Source organism: Chroicocephalus ridibundus, chromosome 4 (genome assembly GCF_963924245.1).
Source record: "Chroicocephalus ridibundus chromosome 4, bChrRid1.1, whole genome shotgun sequence".
Lineage (NCBI taxonomy): Eukaryota > Metazoa > Chordata > Aves > Charadriiformes > Laridae > Chroicocephalus > Chroicocephalus ridibundus.
This window is the reverse complement of record NC_086287.1, coordinates 82,476,179-82,496,557: the sequence shown is the minus strand read 5'-3', so window position 1 is coordinate 82,496,557 and position 20,379 is coordinate 82,476,179. Positions and strand designations below refer to the sequence as shown.

The window sequence follows — 20,379 nt, the reverse complement described above, 5'->3', positions numbered from 1 at the left end:
GTTATACGAGAGGCTGGGAGTATTTGCTATCTTTCAAACAGATTTACTGGGATATAAACGGGTGAGCGGAGGGGGGGCGGGGGGGAAGCAGACGGCGGGGTACGGAGCACTGCACTCTCCCTCCCTCCCCCCTTACACAGCACGGAGGAACGGACGCATCCTCCTGCCCCGCTGGGGCTGCCCGTGCCCAGCCTGACCCAGCGCTTCCAACAGCGGGCTTTCCTGAAAGCACCCCACGGGTCCATACCAGGATGCCTGCTGCATCCCGAAGAAGGCTGCCATCCCCACCCGCACGGCATTAGAGTACGGAGAAGATGCTTGGTCAACCTTTTTCATGTCACTCCCTGCATCTCAAACTTTACTTCCGCGGGTGAGCTGTGAACGGGAGAGGAGGAGCCACGGCGGAGGCGCGGGAGAGCCCAGGCAGCGCTGGCTGCAGGCTGCTCCCAGCACAAAGCCATGGTGCCCCAAGAAGCTCCAGCCACCATCCCACCCCAAGGACCACGACCACTCCAGGCACCGGCGCCTCCATCCACATTGGTCCTCCCAGAGTCACTTCCTTCTGATGGACGCCTGAACCTGCAGGGAGGGTTCCTCGCGCCGGCCGTCCCACCTCCCCGTGCATCCACGCAAGAGCAACCACAGCCTTGGCCCAAGGCTGCTGAAACGAAACCCCTTCAGCTCCAGCACAATTGCATTGTCATGGATTTTCCAGCCCCCTCTGCCACGGGAAGCGCATCAGAGAAACATCACTCGGGCACATTCAGGACTGTTTAAACAATAAAAAGACGACCGCGAGAACAAATGTGCTGCAGCTTACTCTGAGTCATATGTCACCCCTCCAGAGCTGTGAGCGAGTAGCTCCTTTCCCCGGCACCACGAGCCCGTGCTACCACAGAGGGATGCTCTAGTGTGGCTGCAGAGCAGCGCTGCCCACCTAAAAGCGAGTTGCTGGTAGAAGCAGGAACATTTGACCTAGTGGTGGCTCAAGACACAGCATTTACCAACAAGAGAGACCAAATATTACTGACAGCAGAGGATTTGAGGGGAAACCACAGAGATTCCCTGCGTCAGGGCTGCGTGGCAATATCGCTACCGGCTAGAAAGCCCAGAAAGGGGCTGCACGAGGCTCCTGGCCCTCCAGCCCCCCCGGGTTCAAGAAGGAGAAGGTTTCAGCAAGGTCTTACTGTGGTTCTGAGGTGCTTCTCGCTCTCCTGCAAAGAGGGTGCCGCCGCAGCAGCGAGCTGCACCTCGGTGCAATCAAGCAAGAGACGAGCGCAGCAGGTCCCGGTGCCCGGTTAACGATGCACGGCTGCTCTGTGGTGCTTCGTTAGCCTCTCACCCCTCCGCTCCAGCGACGGGGCAGGCAGCCTCACCCAAACACACTTTCACATGGGATATTTTCCTGCTTGCTGGCTTATTTCTGGGGGAAGGTACATGGATAAATAATTTCCCATGTATTTTATCCGAGCCGTGTTCCTGCTCCCAAGGAGGGCAGGGCGTACTGAAGCCTGTTGGTACGCTCTGAAAGGGAAGAGAGGGGAAGCAATCTAAAATACATATTCTGTTAAATAAGGGTGTAAAATGGACCTTTGATCGCTCTGTGGGTCACTTCCTGATGGTGTTTATTCCACTGACAGTGGTCTCTGTGACTATCCCAGGCTGCAACACTAACGCATGTTTCTTTAAGAAAAAACATCGCATTTGCAGTAAAATACAGCGGATATGCCATAGTATTTTTGATTATTAAGCTAAATAGCCACGTAAAAAGAGTATAGCATATTGGCACCGATTCCTGCCGCACTGAGGCTCCTTTGTGAAATTAGTTAATTAGTTCTCCCCCCCACCCCCCCATCCCAAACTTCACTTGAATAAATTTGTGGTTAGCGCAAGTATGAAGAGTTTTGCTTTTCTTGGCTAATTCTTTCTCTCTCTCCCCCTCCCCCCCCCCTCCCCCCACTTTTCAAAGCGAACTTCACCCCCCTATTGGGATAGCGCTGTTCGCTTTGGATAAAGATGATGGGCTAAAGAAATAACATCAGCAAAAATATGTTTTGTGTAGCAAAAAAGCTGCCCATACTTTCCCTGAAAGTAACTGTCCATCATGGCATAAGGTGAATAAACAGCTTCTGCAGGCTGTTATAAGCTTGTTAATTCTTTAATAAGTTAGCCACAAAAAAAGTGTTAATTAACTAGTAAAAATGTTTAGGGAATCTTTGAGGAAAAAAAAAATCATAAGCACTGGAAAAGTGTGTACTTAGCGATATGTAAAAAATACAGGTTTTTAACTCAATTTCTGAGACTTTTACAACAAAGTGCAGAGAAAGACAGATGAAATTATGTTCTGACTACATACACTGAATAAGCCCAATGGGAACCTCTGTATATAGTTATCAGTGGCACTGAAATCTGCTTAGGAAAGCAACAAGTCTTTTGTTCTGTTGACAACAGTTATTACAATTAATTCATTTTGTGATTGGTATTTGCACTGAGTGACAAGGTGTTATTTTACCTCAGTAAAAGTTAAAATGGTAATACCTACATGCGAAATAACACTGAGTTTGCTATCACTCACTCAATAAAAGAAAAGCCTTTCTTCAGAAATGCCTGCTCAGCCACCACTCCTGCAAACCTGAAGTATTAGCGTCAGGCTTCTCCCCCTCTTCTTTTCCCATTTTTTTTTTTTTCTCTTCTAAAAGTTTCTTTGGGGGGAAAAAAGAAAAAAAGAAGTTGTCTAGTTTCTGCTAAAAGACAGAACAAAACATAAGTGAATGCAGGAAACGCTCAGCTGCAACTTGGGGCGAGATCCCCGCTGTAGACACCAGCTACCTGTCCGGGGCTGGCATCGCCGAGGGCAGGACAGTGTCCTCCGGGCTGAGTCCCACCACAGCAGGGGCTGGCACAGGCAGAGAGCGGTGCTCGGGGCTGGCGGGGCGGCAGCATCCCCTCTATCGGGGTAGGAGAGAGGCAAGCCCAACCATCAGCGCAGTGCCAGGATGCTCTCCATGCCACCACGGGAGCGATAAGGAGGAGAGTCCTTCATCCCTGAGGCTGCAGTGCTCCGTGCTGGTGGGGTGCTGTCTGCACACCCCCGGCACGGCACACGACAGCGGACTTGCTGCGGTCCCGCTCGTTGCAGGGACGCGGGAGGCATCAAGCCCCGAGGTGTCCCTGGTGGGAAGAGAAGGGTCCCAGGTGGGAAGAGGAGGGTCTGCTGCCGCTCGAGGCAGGGCAAGGCGCCAGGCTGGTGCTGCATCAGCCATGGAGCTCAAAGCAACAGCTACGAGTCCCGGGGCTTCGGGGCTGCTTTAGATGCTGCCGAGACCTGCCCGTCCCCCATGCCACGGGGAAAGACCCGTGCGGAGGCTGAGAGACCCTCAAACCCACGGAGCTGCACCGGAGAAGATGAGCCCCACCGCCCAGCGCAGCCACACCTGGATCCGGCCCCTCTACGAAATACCTCTACACGGCTGCATACGGAGCGGGACCCTTAGCGGGCCGGCGGAACCTCAGCTGCCCGTTTTTAGCACGAGAAAGACAAAACAAGGAGCGAGGAGCGTTAGATGATATAAATTTTACCTTTTGTAGCAGGACCCAGCAAACCAAGGAAAGTTTGCAGCGCTAGCAAATGGCAAATAACCCATTAGCTATGGATAGTTCAGCACGTCTCTACTTTTATTATAAGTTAGGCTTGCTAAACCATTGACTTAACAGAGAATCATTATAAATCCCCATTTTGAATTTTTTTATTAGCAGTATTTATCACCTTCTCAAAATCAATCCTATATTTTTAAATTAAAACAAATGACTACTTGTACTGCAATCAATATTCGTACATTTCCCTTTTTTAAAAGGAGAAAAAATGGAATACAAAGAAATGTCCTTCTTTGGCTGCATCAATCCAATTTCAATATAATTCAATATTTAATAAATATAATCCTCCATGTCTGTGCAGGGAAACATCATAAAAAATGCAAAAGGTTTCCTGGTCTCCAGTAACTTGCATGAAACAAAGTGTTTCCTTATTCCCTCCATAAATACTGCAGTCTTACGCTACTGGTTTTTTCTTCCTGCGTATTAGAAAGAGTTTGCTCTGATTATGTACAAGAAAGGAGGTTTACATATTTCATTACTAAAAATCCAAAACGCTACCTACCGTCTCCAAAAAAATTGCCATCTTTATCTCTTTGTACTTCTTTGGCTTGTTGTTTTTGAAAGGGCAAAAAAGAAAAACCTTATATAATACCTAATTTGTACATCTGTGGTTTCCCTCTGACTTGTGTAGGCACCATATGTTTTTAATTATCATAATAGCCTTAAAGAACCTGTTCAGTGGGAAACACATATGATCCTTTTATTACTGGTTTGTAATTTAAACAGTTTTAACAGAAAAGGTCTGGTATAAGGGACCGAGAGGCACAAAGGTCTAAAAACCCTGTTATTGACCTCTGAAAGCAAGAGTTCAGATCCCACCCACCGAGGTGGGACCCGGCTCTCCCGCCTCTGACAGAGGTAATCGGTCGCATGTGAAACGGCTCTTCGGGACCTTAAAAGACATAATCTCCAATCTCAAATGACTCGACGTTTCAGTCAGCGGCTGACACAATGAAACCGGGGTCTATAAACATTATCGCGCACCCGATCTGCACTTTCTTCTCCCTGGCAGAAGCTTGCGGAGCGGCTGATGCCGCAGGAGAAGCCCTGTGAACGCCACAAGCTCAGAATTTCAGCAATTCTCATTAGTTGTTGCCCTTTCAAATTCCTGGTTTTGTCCTTTATGCAAATGCGAGGCTGGTGAGCATGCCAGTCTCCCAGCCACGGGAAACAGTCAGATATTCGGAGGTAGGAATTAAATTTAACAAGTTCAATTCACTCCTGATTCTGGACATCTAAACACATAATCAGTCTGATAATGTTATTAATTATCATTCAAGCGACAACCTTTGACACTGGCATGCTCCCACAACCTCCCTACTCCAATAACTCAAACAGAAAATCGTTGGCATGAAAACCCACAGTCTTATGAACAGAAATTGCAAATAAGCAGGCACTGAACATACAACTGGGAGTGAGCAAAATCCCCCTTTTCAGAGAGAAAGCAGAGGCTCACACAATAGCTCAGTCACTTGACCCAAAATGAAATTCGGCACAACTTCGTCCCAAAACAGATAATTTACACCCCAAACAAAGAGCTGTGGGGAGAAGAGGGTGGGGAAGGGAGCCTAGCTAAAATTACACCAAGGCTGGAAGTCGTTACGGCTCCATCGCGGGAAATGGATGGTGTCCTCATTAGGACGAAGCTTTATTTAGACAGACGGACAGAATCCTTATTAGAACATTAGGCTGAAAAGTTTAAATGTCAGGAAATACAAAATTAAGATTTTGCAAATAAATGCTGACTTGGAGGAAAAAAACGTAGAGCTCCCAGTACAGATCCCACTGGAGACACTCGGGAAAAATGAAATCACTCAGGAATTGCAATCTCCCGTGCCAATCTAACCCTTCGAGGGGAGTCTTGGAAAACTCCGTTTCACAAAAAAAGAGAGGAGATCCCTTTTCTTGTGCAAAGAGGTTTCCACTCGTGATCTGATGCTTTCGGCTCCGTCCCCGGCAGCACGCTGAGCCCAGAGGGAAGGGAGGACTCGGGAGTCACCCATTTCTGGGGGGAGCCCCCCCAGAGGAGGACATGCTGATGCTGGAAAGCCATTTCCAGCTGCACAGACCCTGCTCCTGGAACGAGCGTGTGAGCAGTACCTCACATAGGGAACCTCAAGAGGGAGAAGGATGCAGTGCCCCGAAGACTGCGAATGAGCCATTCCCTGCCCTTCCCTCTCTCTCTCCCCGTCCCCAGGCCCTCTGCTTTCTCCAGGGAAACTCAGGTATTTTGCAGTGATGGAAAGACAGCTTAATTATCTCGCATACAAAAAAGACGGTCATTGTTTTCCGCTTTACCTGAAAGCTAATGGATCTTGGGATACCAGACGTGGATGCTCAAAATCCCCTCTGGAGCCTTTCTGGTGATTTGTCGTCTCTCGGTTGCCTTTGGTGCACACTGGTCTCTGCCGAGGTATTATGTGAGCTATTGCACACTAAAAGCAGATTTTTGAGAGAGGAGGTGCGTGCACACACACATACACCCACACCCACCCAGACACCCGCCGCCCCCTTGTCCTGCACCTTGCTGGCAGGTCCTGCTCCAAAGCGCAGCGACCTGAGGAGGAACTTATCTCACGGGTTTCGGTGGTTGGGGTGGAAAAGGCAAGGCAGGTTTTGCTCCCAAGAGGGGCGCAGCACTGCAGAGCTCCGCATGGCACGGTCCGTGTCCTCTCGCTCCAGGCTCACGGGAAAGCCCCGTGGGTGCTGCTGTCCCCCGTGCTTTGCTGAGACGCAGCCGGTGGGACGGACGTGCCGACGGAGGCAGCCGTCTCCGCTGGCCTCACCAGAGCTCCCTGTTCTTCCCGGGTGCAGCAATTTTCAGGTCACCCACCTGCACGTTCCCTTGGCCAGGGTCTAGGCCTCCACGTTGAGTTTTCTACTTGGCCAGAAGGGGATGCTTATGGAAATAGAGTTTCTGCTGCGATTAAAAATTTTTTTTTAAAAATCTTGCATTTGATCTTCTAAATAAATCAAGATTTTTCGGGTTTTGGGTGTGTTTGGTTTTGGTTTGCTTTGGTTTGGTGGGTTTTTTTTTTCCCCAGTATGAATCCAGTGAAAATCTAGTTTTCCTTTCCCACCTCTTCACCCACAAAATCATCGGGATGAAGCTTTCTGATGAAAGAGAAGTGCTCCGTGGTTAACTTCCAGCACGGGGAGGACGGCAGGGAACACCGCGCGTTGCAATCGCACCAGCTGAGGACGATCACTCAGCAGGCAAGCCCTTCCCTGCACAGCCCTGTTTGTGTCCCTCTCACACCACCCTCTAAACAGCCACCAGCAAAGCAGGGAGCGCCGACATACCCCCCCCCCCAAGAACGTATCTCCTCGCCTTTGGAAAGACACAGGATCCATCCATCTGTTGAATTCATGTCCGCCACCACCAAGTCAAGTCAGCCTAGGGACCCTTCCTGCTACAGGTCTCGAGCAAAGCGCTTCCACCTTGTCCTCTTCTTCGCCCATATGCGTACAAACACAATTCTACCTTAAGAGAAACACGAGTTCTGGGCCCGAGAAGTCTCTTTCTTTTTCTATTTAAGGATCCTCCTTTCACGGTAAGGATCCTCCAAATTTCCAAAAAGTGGATAACAACAATACCACTGTGATCCCATCTGTACACAGCAATGGCACTGTAATGCATAGAGCATAAAACACCAAATTCCCACAGACAGCATCTGTCTTACTACAAACAATGGACCATTATCTTGTAAATAATTCTGATTAAGCTGCAGCATTTTCCCCAAACAAACAGTAGGGGAGCAGAGGGTGAGGATTTTTCTAGTGGGAGTGCCGGTTTTCTCCTTCCCCAGCACTGACACTCAGTTTTTTATTCAACTGATTGGCCCCCTCCCCTCCCTGCTCTGTCCCCCATGGCTTGGTTTTCATCTTCTGACCTTATCCAGCTGTCAATCATTTTGGCAACTAAAGAGGGAGCCATCATATTAATGGGATTCCCACCTCTATCCTTTGGGAAAGCTTTTCTGGTTTGGTTCTTTTTTTATTTTTTATTTTTCACCCCAACGTACAGCAAATACACCCATAAGCCCTCCCATTATTAAACAGTTCTTGCGTCAGGGGATGGAAAAACCAGCCGCACCGCTGGGTGCGTGTTGGTGCCGGTCAGAGTTTGGGGATGTCTGGTTGTGCTGGTGATGCGCCTCGGTGTGCTTGGCATGGGGGTGAAGGTGGCACAGGAGCAGACTTTGCTGGGCAAACGCTGTCGCCCTCTTCAAAGTCTGCGCAGGGAGCGCCGAGCCCTCGGCTGCCCGCGGCCGGGAGCGGGGCTGGGGGTCACCAGCCCCTTCCAGTGGGTGCCTGCGCCCGCAGGAGCAGCACGCTGCGCTCCTCGCACCCCAGCTGGCAGGCTAAACCAGCAACAGGTTTACCAGGAAGATTTAAAAGGATTTAAAAGAAAACCAAGCGCACAGGTCGGGACAGGGTTAGCTGTGCAGAGGCACAAGTGAAACTAGGCACAACTAGGGCCAACGTGGTCCTTTCTCCTAAGGTTCACAAACTGATCCCCAGCTGTGAACTGGGGAAAGCCCCAAGAAATCCTGAATTTCATCTTTAGCCCGTCCATTTCAATGCACAAACCTCTTCTTACATGTCTCTCTTGATAAATATCACATCTCTATGTGGCTGAAATGTTGGTTTTCCTTCCCTGTATCCTCTTAACTTGCCTTGTTATACATGTGAGTTGTTCAGGATCAAACGCACTTCCTGGCTTGAATAAAAAAAGATAAATAAGTAAAGCAACAAGGACTAATCTAGGATGGTCATGTCGAAAAGCAGGCAATAAAAACTTTAACTTACAAGTAGTGAATGGAAGTCACTGCCACTCAATTAAAAGCCGCACCACAGCCAGTTCAGCCCAGCGAGCGTGAGCAGGAACGCGGGACCTGCCGAGCTCTGCGGAGACGAACACCGAGCATCACAGCGACACTGAAAAGGAGGGGACAAACGGTGGCAGACAGCGTGGCGGGTCCTCGGTCCTGACAAGGTCCTGCTGGCACAGGCACAGGACAGGAGGACCCTGGTGGTGGGCCAGGGGCCGAGGAGCCCACCAGCCACCTTGCATGAGCCATTGCCTGCCTCGGGCCCCCGTGCTCCAGCACGGCTGGGGCTGGTGTGCTGCGGCCATGGCCAAAAAACTGGCGGCTCGACCCAGCTGGCACTCCGAAGAGCCCTGAGGTCAAAATTGACGGATTTGGTGGAAAGACATTACGGCCAAACCATGGGAAAGCTGCTGCAGGTGCAGAGAGCCCCCGAGCACGGCCGCTGGGCGCAGGCTGGGGCTGGGGCAGGTTTCGGCAGCGGGTTCGTCACACGCTGCTGCTGAGGAAGGCGGGATCACGAACCTTGCTGGGGTCTGGAAGGGATATACACACCCAACACATATTTCCAATGTGTGTTTATTTTCAGCAATAAATTTGTATAGCTTACTGTAGTCGTATCAGAGGAGGAAGCATTTATAGACTGAGGACTTATATAATGTTCTTCATCTTCAAAGTGCTTTACAAACATTAATTAATTCATTTATCCTCACAGCGCTCCTACCAGGGAGATAAGTACTATTATTTTCCATTTCACAATGGAGAATCCAAAGCGGAAAACTTATTTTTTTCCATGGTCAGTGAGTGAATCGCAGGTAGACCTGCAGGAGGAGCGAGGGCTGCCAGCTTCTGAACGTGAGCTCCCCCCCCCCCCCAAATCTTATTTAAAAGACTTGCGTTCTGCCAGAGTCATGGCACGTATTGGGATATGCCTTGGATTTTTCCTTCAGTAAGAGATAATTAAGGAACAATTCCCTCTCTGATCCCCAGCATGGCATGCTATTTTCTACCCCACTGTTGCTCTGCGAGCTGAACAATGGCTGTTCTATGCAGGGAGCGGCGCTACAGACGCCCCGGATCAGAGGAGATCGGCTTAAAGAAAGTTGCTGGCCCGCGTCTCGCTCCCCGGACAATGGGGCGGGCTGGGCGGCTTGGTGCAAATGCCTGACGTGGGGGCGGCTCCAGGGACACCTGTTTGTAAATGGCAGTGTCTGCAAGCTGGAGACACTCGCATCCAGCATACGTATCTAGAAACGTCATGGAGTAGGAAAATTGTTGTGGTTTCCGGTATTTGTTCTCAGTCCTAAGTGTATTCCTTTTACCTTGGAGCGGGAGGGCCGCATAGTGCTCCTAGTTCACCTCTGCGGTGCTGCTGTGAATAACCCTCTTTCCCGTCTGCTCCTTGCCAGCAAACGTGCGGCTGCTTCAAATGGCAGTAACAGTCACTGTGAGCTTGAAAGGCTCGCTTTCAAGGCACCTCAAAAAATAAAACTGTGACCGGGTCTTCTAAGGAAGTGTTCAGATCAGAGAACTTAAATCAATATTGGGGATGACAAACTGTGAAAAACAATGCTAATTTTACAATCTCTGAGAAAGACGCATTTCACCTGTTATAATCCTTGTTAGTGAAGCCCTTACCCACCCTGGGGTTTTTACCACTAGTTCATGTTTTGACAATAATAAAAAATGCACAAAACCCCAAAGCTTCTAGGTAATTTCCCACCTTGGAAAAGATGCACCCATTAGCAAAATAAACTGCCAAGTTATGCCATGGCATATTGCAGAAGACACGACCGTGTCCTACTGGGGAAAGGCCGGTACCTAGATGTTGCTTCGGAACAACCAGAACAATTGTCTAGTGAGAAATGTTTTTTGCATATGACTCATCAACCCTTGAAAACAGGATTTCTTATATAATACAAGTGCTGACACAGCCTTCACTTGAGTGGTGTGACTGCAGCTGTATAATTACAACTTTAGATTTGATGTTATGGACCTTAGGTTACGCCATTCAGACAAATGCTCCATTGTATTACAGAGATATTTTTTCCTTAGTCATATTGCCCACAGGACAATAAGGACTATATTCACAGCTCACTGCATAGAAGTTTAGGCATGTAGCAGCCAACGGTATTACACAAGATGACATTATACCCTATGGGGGTTAAATGGATTCATAATTGCCACTTTTTCTTGTCTTTTTTTTTTCTTTGCTCCTAGTTGATACTTTTTTGGAAGTGCTCTCCAAATAAAAGGAAGAACAATCTCACACTGAGTCTGGATAAATGTTACAGTTGTCTCACAAATGCTGTATTATTTCTAGCCCTTCCAAAATAATATAATTGTCCTACTGCTGAACTACAGATTTTTCTCAGTATGACACAGAACACTAAAATGTCAGGTCCTGACTCATGGTGTTTTGGTGGAATAAATAAAAAGTACCAATATGCTATTCAAAACCGAGAGCGTTAATGAAGATGTGACACTGGGAGCCCTAGTCATGTTTTCCTTTAGCTTCCATTGCGTCCTGAGCGGTGCATCCCGCAACAGGCCACCTCCTACGGGTCCCATCCTGGAAATACTTACCATAGACCTGAGAGATACTACTGGCACTGAGGCCACTGGTTGCTCGTTATCCTACGCACGCTTTACCTGGGGTGAATCGTACGCGGGTCTGAGGAGGAAGGCTAGCCTCGGGACGCTTATCACACACTCTTTCCGTGGGAAACAAAAAGGAGAGTTCAGTGCTATCTGCGGTATTGAAGGCTGTGACACTGTAAGGCTAGGCACGACTAACCAGGAAAGATCACTGGCGGGCTGTACGCTCCTGGTGTTTCTCCACTGGGACAGACGTTGTACACCCATTACGCACTAAGGCTACGTTTCCAGCGGCAGGACTGGACCCGGATACGTAACTCACCCTGGCCAAGCACCCAGGCACTAATACTTACACGCTTAATCCACCCCGCATTACTCAGTTGTAACCCAGCGGCCTCCACAAAAATTTCTGCTGGATTTTAATAGTGGCAGAGGAGAAACAGGCCCCACCTTCCCAAGATCTTTTCTGTGACAGAGGAAACAAGTCTAATGCCCCCCCTTATTTACCTGCCTAACCATACGAGGCATCGTTCTAACGACACACCACTCCTTCCTTAGAAAACTGCATTTTTAATTAACACCCTTTACAGGGCCAACAAGTAGCTTTGCAGAGTTTGCCCCTCAAAGCATCAAACAACTGGGGATTGCATGAGTGGTCTTCGGTCTACCAAAAGGTACAACAGTTTCTCAGAGAGTTTTCTTGAATGAATTAACAAAATGACTCCAAACTGCGCTAATGGTTAACAGCTTTTTTTTTATTAGCAACACTGAGATAAGTTATTGAAGCATTTTAGTATTGTTTTACATTCCATTCAGAAGTGACCTAACTTGTAACTCCATATACATTTAAAGATATAGTTTGACACTTATTCAGAAAGCAACAATTATTAAAACTTACATACCTTCATTACCAGGAAACCTTAATATATTTTCTAATTACTTCCAACAATACTCTATTCCAAAGCACATGATAACCCACTAGAAGTTTACACATTTCACTTCAATCACAGGTTTTAAATTGTGGTTGTCAGAGTGCTGTTCATTGAATTTTACTGTCTTTCTTGGTTAATATTGGAAAACCTGGCACAATATATTAAGCTAGAAATATTGCTTAAAGAATATGAAAAAAGATAACTACAGTATTTTTTCCTGCTAAAGCATTACAAAATACAGGACCATTAAAAACTCAAATAGAAATGACAATAAATAACCTTAAAAATGTTAAGAGAATTTTCACTCATACTAAAGTCCATTCCCTAAGCTTGCCAAACACATAAATAACAGAACATATTCAGGACCTCTATTGTTGTACTATTATGATGGTTTGTTATATATTGTGGATGTATTGTGTATACATATATTAATGCTTACACTTAAGTTATATATTTTTTTTCTTTGCTGAAACAATTAATAAGCCTCAGGTAATTATTTATCCCTGGTACTACAGGTGCCTAGATAGGTGGGAGCAAACCTCCGAAATTCCAGATATGCAATACTGTGCAGAACAAGATCATCTCCGCATAATGATACCCTAAATTCCTTAGATTACAAAGATGAATTTGGTTATTTATTTCTGAAAGCCTGTAACATGAAATTATAATTGCTGTCAAATTAATTGTTTAAAATTGGCCTCATAATAGGTATTAATCGTACGCTTAGTTTTGACTTACAAGGATGTCTAAATTGGTCGTGTTTGAGTAGCTATAGGAAATACTACACCTCAGACACCAGAATATATATTCCTGACCCAAAACACAAACCAGAGCATTGTCTCACTTTGGAAAGACCTGGAAACACCTCTGTGCCTCTGCCTAATCCTAAATTATAATTTAAATTTGACCTGGATATGAGAAAACCAATAAGAATATATTGTTTGGGAGATGAAACTTAGAGTAAAATCATACAGCTCTAAGCTTACATCATTATTTTGTCTCTGCAAAGAAAAGAAAAGCCTTTCTGTGCTAGGGATTTGCCTTGGTGCGGCTGGCCACTGATGTCTGAAACCAAGGCACATACCAAGGCCTCCTTTTGCAAACACAATCCCCCTTTCAGAGCTGGTGCTAGGAGGGACTGAATGCCTCCGGTTTCACTGGGAATAGAAGGTACTCAGCACTGAGCTGTATCAGATATTTTAGGGGTTAATTTCCAGAAACATAAATGGAATGGGAATGTTACACTGCAGTATGAAAAAAGGGTAAGAAATAAGAATTTTCAACAGTAAACAAAACGGTGACACCGAACTTATCACCTGACCGATTGCTGATACAACAAAATACAATCAAATTAAATGACATGAATATAGCAATGAAATTTAAAGTCAAATAAACATAGGACCTGATTCTGCAATCCTTAGTCATGTAAGTAGTCCCACTCATGGAGAATGAGGGATGCAAGATTGGGTCCTTAGCTTCTGCTTAGGAAGTCAGTGTTGATTCAGACAGTATCTTTTCTAGCCAAAAATATGCAGCAAAAGGAAAGTAACATAAACAAGGCTAAATGTCAACAGTGTTTGCAGACTTACAGACACCATCCATTTGTTTGTACTGAAATGACTAGCGAACCATTTGGCAAATACAATGCTATTCACAGACCGGCCCTTTTATCCAGCAACACAAACTTCACTGGATCACTGGCATTCCCAGTTAATTAGACAAAGGAAGCAAGCCATATGAGTTTGGTTTGATACTGCCATGCAAATGGCACTGCGACATCCAGAAGTGCGGCTGAAACCCAGGCGTGGGGCCGAGGTGCTGATCTCCCGTTCAGCAGAACAGTCCGTGCACTAAAAGCAGGCCTTGGACCTCCTAACTCAAACTAAAGAAACCTCTTCAAAATCACCATAATGGGGTAAAGAAAAGTCTGCAGTAAAACTTCCACATCATTTCATTCGTCCTTGAGGGAAAAGAATATTCTGGTTACTCCTTCAACTGCAGAGCAGGAGAAAGTGTTGAGTTACTTAAGTGCGATACAAGATACTTTAAATGGGCAGGAGTACTACAATCTGCTGCGGTAGGATGACCTTCCATTGCCTCGTAGCTGTCCTACAGCTTGGACATATCAGGCCTTTTGCTTCTGTTTAATACGGATTTTCTAATTTAAAAGAGCTTCAATAAGGATTCAAGTGAAGCCACCACAAACAATTAAAACTCTTCTTCTGTATTTTATGTGTTGGTGGTAGTTCTGAAGGGGTTAGTATTATAATCTTTTTGGTTTTGACACCTGTGGCAATAAGCAATTTACAACAACTAAATTCACTATTTAAACATTGGGGTAGAGCACTATAATTATGTGACAATAAAGCTGTAATAATCTGCCACAATCGATCTTCCCCTTGCCCAGCCCTCTTGTCTGTGCTGCAGTTCCACATTTGGAAGGTATTTCAGAAAGTTACAATGCTGAACATTTTAATAATTCCGTGCAATGCTGAACGCTTTCTGCTCCAAAGGAAACTGAAAGTGCTCAGCCCTTTGCAGGATGAGAACTCCAAAGGTGCTACCAAACATCAGAAGGGCCCTGCCGTGTTTTCATACAGTGAAAGAAGTGATAATGGGGTGGAGCCTACGCAGGAGAAACCCGCACTAATTGCGGAGGAAAGCAAGCACGAATGGAAGCAAATCAGATTTAGAGAAACAACACGGAACTAATACTTTTGGACATCATTAAGCGTGGGTTCAACAGTACTAACCCATTAAGCAACTAGCTAATGCCCAGGACTATCTCTGGCCAACAGTTTGTACCCCACCAGCTCTTCTTTGAAAGCCTAAGTACCTCCCAAGCCGAAAATGCAAATAGGGAAATTTTACTGTCTTAGACACCAAGCAGAAAAATTTAAAGGGGAGGAGAGAGAGAAAGGAAAGGGTCTTGTCATAAATAGATGCTGTGCAAATCAGGCGTAAATTAATACTTGGAACAGGAGGTAGAACATTATTGCGATACAACTACACGTATATGGAAAAACAAGCAGAGAAAGAGAAGAGCACAAATGGAAAAGAAAACAGATCTTCCAAAACTGAAATACAAAGTAGGTCTAGAACCTCCGACCATAACTTCTCAAATAAGCAAGGGCTGTGAAAGCAGAGCACATGGATGCTCAAGACAGCTACCAAGCCATGGAGCCATTGCCCTGGGCATCCCCTCCACGCTGGGCTACTGCCCGCCAAGATGCAAGGAAAGGCACGTCTTCTTAGAAACTGCATGGTAGCAACAAGATCGGCTCCAAGGTATAGTCTCTTGAGACTCCAAAACCAAGTACAGGTCAGGAGTAACTCTAAATTCATCAATGGTATTTTTTTTCTTTCTTTCTGTTCTTTCCTATTCTGCTATATATGTAAAGGAGAAATATTACAAAAGTTTGTGATTTTTCTCAGCAGCATTTTGACATAGAAATTTCTGTATTATGCAGTAATTATGGTTCTTTCCTAATTGTGTCTTTCATCTCTACAGCCTGAAGCATGACAGGAGCATAAATGAATTATGTGTACATCATCAATCTCTCTCATTCTACATATAGGGAAACTGAGGACTGCTTTCACATCTGTGGTGACTTTCCAAAACAACAATGTGAGTTGGTGGCATTCTCCTCTAGAAATTAAACCCTTTTTTGTGCCAAGTTCTGTGCTTAAAAACTGACCCTTTATCTTAAGGTAAAATATGCCAACTAAAAACGATCCACATGGATCACTGAAAATCCCAGCTTGTTTTTATGCGGCCAGAAATCTAACTCAATTAGCATGGCCAACCAAAGATGCAATCTCAGCTAACTGAAGCTGAGATATTTTATTTCAATTTTATTTCCACTGTATTCTGACTGTGGAAAGAGCACCACGCCTTGCTGTCTTGATTGTGCAAGGGCTGCATCAAGTGTATCAGTGTTCTCTCTTGAGATGTCAACAACCCACACATCATTGGCTGTAAAAAGAAAGGCAAATGCACAGTGTCTCCCAAAATACAAAGGAACAGAAGAATCAAGCCCTGGAATCGGGCGCTGGAGGTGGGTCTCAAGTTTTCTGATCTCTCAGGCAGTAGGAGAGACAAAGGGAACCATGACTAAGGTCATGGGCTTTGTGCAAGAGGGAAGCAAGGCTAATAAATGAACAGGGTGCTCCTGATGGCTAATCTGCAAGCACAGAAACATCAGGTGAGATTCCCCACACTAGCACACACAGATGGAGTGTGATTTCACAGCATAAAATGTCACTGAGAAAATGAAAACTCCCCAAAAACACTACTTTCAAGTGGGCGGTGTCCAAGCCAACCAAACAGAAAAAGAACTACTGACACGGGGCTTGTTCATACTCATCCACTTTTGCTCTGAGATATTGAGAAAAATGAAATAATATAATTAAATAGTCAACCTTAATACTTATATTCTGCAAACACTCAATAGAATGTCAGTAAGGAATTTCAAAAAGCTATTTTTGGAGGGGGGAGAAAGGAGGACTCGCACTGTATTTTCCATTAAAAAATGGCTTAAAAAGTAGAACAGACAAGCTTCTGTTGTTTTTTTTTTCCTTCATACTTCAAGTCAAATCCATTATCACTGGGCAGAGCTTGTGAAAGGGATATGGTCTTTAAAATCATATAAACTCAAGCCATTATAAAATGTCTGTTGAATTGATTGGAAGATGAAACAAAAAACTAATGGAAGTAATATGACCTCATTTCAATAATAATGTTAGAGGGTTGGGTTTTTTTTGTTGTTGTTTTAAAAATCTTATGTCTGGGAAGAAGTATAAAGATATTTTGTACAAAGCAAGTAATCTTTGTTTTCCAATTTTTTTACTTGTTCGTTTAGAGTCATTTCACTGCTGGCTTTTTTTTTGTAACTGATTGATTGTACTCCACAAATAGGAAAAAAAAATCAAAGTAGGATTTTATCAGCTGCAAATTGAATCAACTACCAACTATTTTCAAAATATCAGTAATTTAACTGCTGATTTTGAAGAATCTGGAAATATTTCCAGCTATCTGAACTGGTTCTTAGTGCATTGAGAGACAGAAGTTTACAAGTAAGGCCATGCAGATACTTGGGCTCGTGACTCAGTTTAAGTAACGACAATATTATGAAGCCAAGAATACAAGTGAGACAAACTTTGTGAAGAGAAATCAGACTTTTTTATCAGACCAACTGATAAACTTGGAAAAGTGAAGAGGGGCCTGAAGAAGGGGTTATGGCTTTAAGCACACATACTGTCCTGGTAAAGTCAAACAAAGCAAGCTCCCACTAACCTTAAGTTAACCAGGGTAACCACTCTTAAGTGTTTGCAGATTTAGGCTTTCATTTTAAATTGTCAGGCTTTATAACTGTTCATCACATTTTCTTCTCTTTTTTTAACTTGAATACATTTTATTATGCGTGTTCAGCTCTGACAATGAGTTTTCTGATTACTTTGAAGGTTAAGTGAAACGAGCATTACTGAAGTTTTTGTGCCCTTTGCTGAATCTTCTTTTTAAAGTGATATAGTTTTTCAAAGGATTTACACTCTAAAATCTCTTTCAAACAAGAACCATGCTGTCAAAATAGGAGATAAATTGAAAAAAAAATCCTCATTCTCATTTGTTCCAAATAGATTTAACTTTCATTTTTGTCATATATGATGTGTGTGATATGAGGAAGTAAAACTGCAGTTTTGTAAATCAGAGACTAATAAGGGTAAAAGGTGATTTTGTTTGTTTGGTGTGTTGTTTTTTTAATTACCTGGAGGCATATTCTTAATTAGACAAATCGCAATTCATACAACCGCTTGTTAGAATAGTGAAAATGGTCAAGGGCAACTACTGTATGGGTGCCACTGAAACAAACCAAACCAAAAAAAAAATTTTAAAAAAGGTGAGGGAAAAGAAAAGAAATAAAAAAAGGCTCTTCGCCACAGGCAGATGCATTCCATGCATTTGGCCTTTGATGTCATTAGTATTGTGGTAATTGAACACACCCAATTCAAAGAAAGAAAAGAAAAGAAAAAAAAAAGCTAGAGAAAGCAAGGTTTGCTTGGCAAAGCATCCAGTGTTTTTTCTTGGGTTGTTACTTATATGAAAATACTGAAAAGTTTGCAAGTTACCATGTCAATTTTTAAAAACTTTTTCCTCCTTTGAGTATGCTAAAGCAGTATCCCCTTCAGATGCCACTAGCACAGATAGTCTATATTGCTGCTACTCTAGTTTAAAAAGCAAGTTCTTTCTAAAGTCCTGTGTAAGTATATGCATGCAGCACTGCTGATTTCAATGGAGTAGACCACATATACGACTAGAATTTGGCCCACAGGGTTTAACATTTAAAAAAATGTATTACTAACAAACATGACTAAGTATATTTAAAGAGCAGCTTCATGATTCTGCACAAGTGTTTTCTGAAATGGTCTAAAAGAAGGTCTAAAACTTACCACACAAGTCAGGTCTCTTGATACATCCACTAGTTGCTGTGCTACTTGCAAGTCCATTAAAGGCTGCTAAGCCATCAGAGCTGTAAGCTCTTAGGACTGACAACATGTTCATCTGCTTCTCCAGGACCTGCGGACCCTGAACTTGTTCGGCTTTCATCACTCCTTGTGCAGTTTCATGGGAGGACAGCAGATTCTGAGTGTGCCACTGCTTTTCTGATGCTTGCGGCAGTGGTGATACAAGCCCTTGTGTTGGTTGTGAGGTGACTGCGCTTTGTATATTGTCGCCTCCTTCACTGCTTTCTTTATTTAGGGCAGACAACTGCTTATTCATAATATCTGGTTCTGTGTCAATGTCCTCATCTTCAATGTTTTCTTCCTTGGAAGATTCCATATCCTCAGATGAAGCTATGTCAGAAAGGTCATCAGTAGCACTTTTATTTACAGAGTCAGAGAGCAGAATATTTGGGTCGTCTTCGGATTGTGTTTTTATTTCGGATTCATTACTGGTGCAAGAATTTTGTGTTCCCGTGCCAATAACACCAGGATAAACACCAAACTGCTTATAGAAGTCTGTTGTAAAATTACAAAAAGTGGATTCCATGTGGCTGGGCCAGGCGGTGCTCTTCGCCTCTCCCAGGGTCTCTTTATTTTGTCCTTGGGTCATTTTCTCAGGAGCTGAGTCCAGCTGGCTCAGCATGTTTGAAACTACCGCCTCCTTGCTGGACTGCACAGAAGAGGGAAGCAAGCTCACTTTATTAACCGAGGCTGAAGCTTCTCTAGATTGGTCTTTGTTGTTCCCTATGATGTTGTCTTTACGTTTAGCCTTGCCCAAGTGATTGGCCTGGAGGTGCAGAGCCATTAGTTCCATAGATGAAGTTGTAAAGGAACAAAATAAGCAGCCGTGCCAAGCGATATTGTCTTGCACAGTAACAGATGAACCTGGGAGGGAGGCTGCATCTGGCCTTACGGATAAGTCAAGTGGTTCGTATTGTGACTTTTCTGTTTTTCGCTGCGAGGACTTGCTATTTATCTTTTCCTCGCCACCATCTGAGCCCAGAGCTTTTGCTGAAAGTGGATCTGAGAGCGCTTTATCCTTCATTTCTTTTTCTTTCTTCAAAGAACTTAGGACAAAGCTGTCCATGAAAGCTTGCAAAGACCCTTGAAAGTTCACACCGTTCCCAACCATGTTCTGGTACGCGCGGCCAAGTTCAGAAAAGTGTGTTCCTTTGGAAGATATGTCTGAACTCTTCATATTTTCTGAAGATATTTCAGATGACATGCCAGCTGCTTGTCCTTGCTGCTCTCCAGAAGACAGCATTCCTGATGTCCACTGCTGCGAGACCATACCACTTCGGAAATCGATACCAGGAAGCCCCTTGAAGGCTCCTCTCAATATATCTGGTCTAATAAACACAGAATTTTTACTTGATGTCTCATCTTTGTGTTCTTGACTTGCAGATTGGCCGGAGAGTGGTCCTGCTCCATTCTGTCGCTCCCGATGGTGCCGTTCCAAGTGGTATTTGAGGGATGCAGACTGAGTACCAGCATAATCACAATGCGGACACTTGTAAGGCTTCTCACCTATAGGTATGGATAAAGAGAAAAATATAAAGAAAGAGAGTTAACTGTACTTTGGTGTACGGATGAGTGAAGAAAAAAAATCAACATTAGCTGCTTGCAAACAAGAAGATCTTAGAGCTAATAGTTCATTTTTAAAAAAGAAATGTCTTTAATTGAAGACTAATTCATAAACCGAATATTTCTAAAATGGGTTTCCAGAATGTGGGGCTATTCAGGAATGACATGGTATCTACACACAATTAGCCATCTTTTTCTTAATCTAACATGTAGAAAACTGTTGTAGAATTAAAAGCTATGATTATGAAAATGAAGCATAACAATTTCAACCACAGTAA

General features: G+C 44.5%; 1 protein-coding gene across 13 annotated transcripts in view; it reads right to left on the bottom strand.

The window, feature by feature from the left end:
• The window catches only part of ZNF536 (zinc finger protein 536), a 352,702-nt gene that overhangs the window by 107,055 nt on the left and 225,268 nt on the right, over positions 1–20,379 (bottom strand). For 12 of the 13 annotated variants that reach the window (XM_063334486.1, XM_063334478.1, XM_063334480.1 and 9 more), the window contains one exon: positions 18,464–20,044. In XM_063334486.1, coding sequence (XP_063190556.1) covers positions 18,464–20,044 — 1,581 coding nt within the window. Of the gene's footprint in view, positions 1–11,818; positions 13,977–18,463; positions 20,045–20,379 lie in introns of those variants that run through there. The other variant, XM_063334487.1, reaches the window with a different exon arrangement.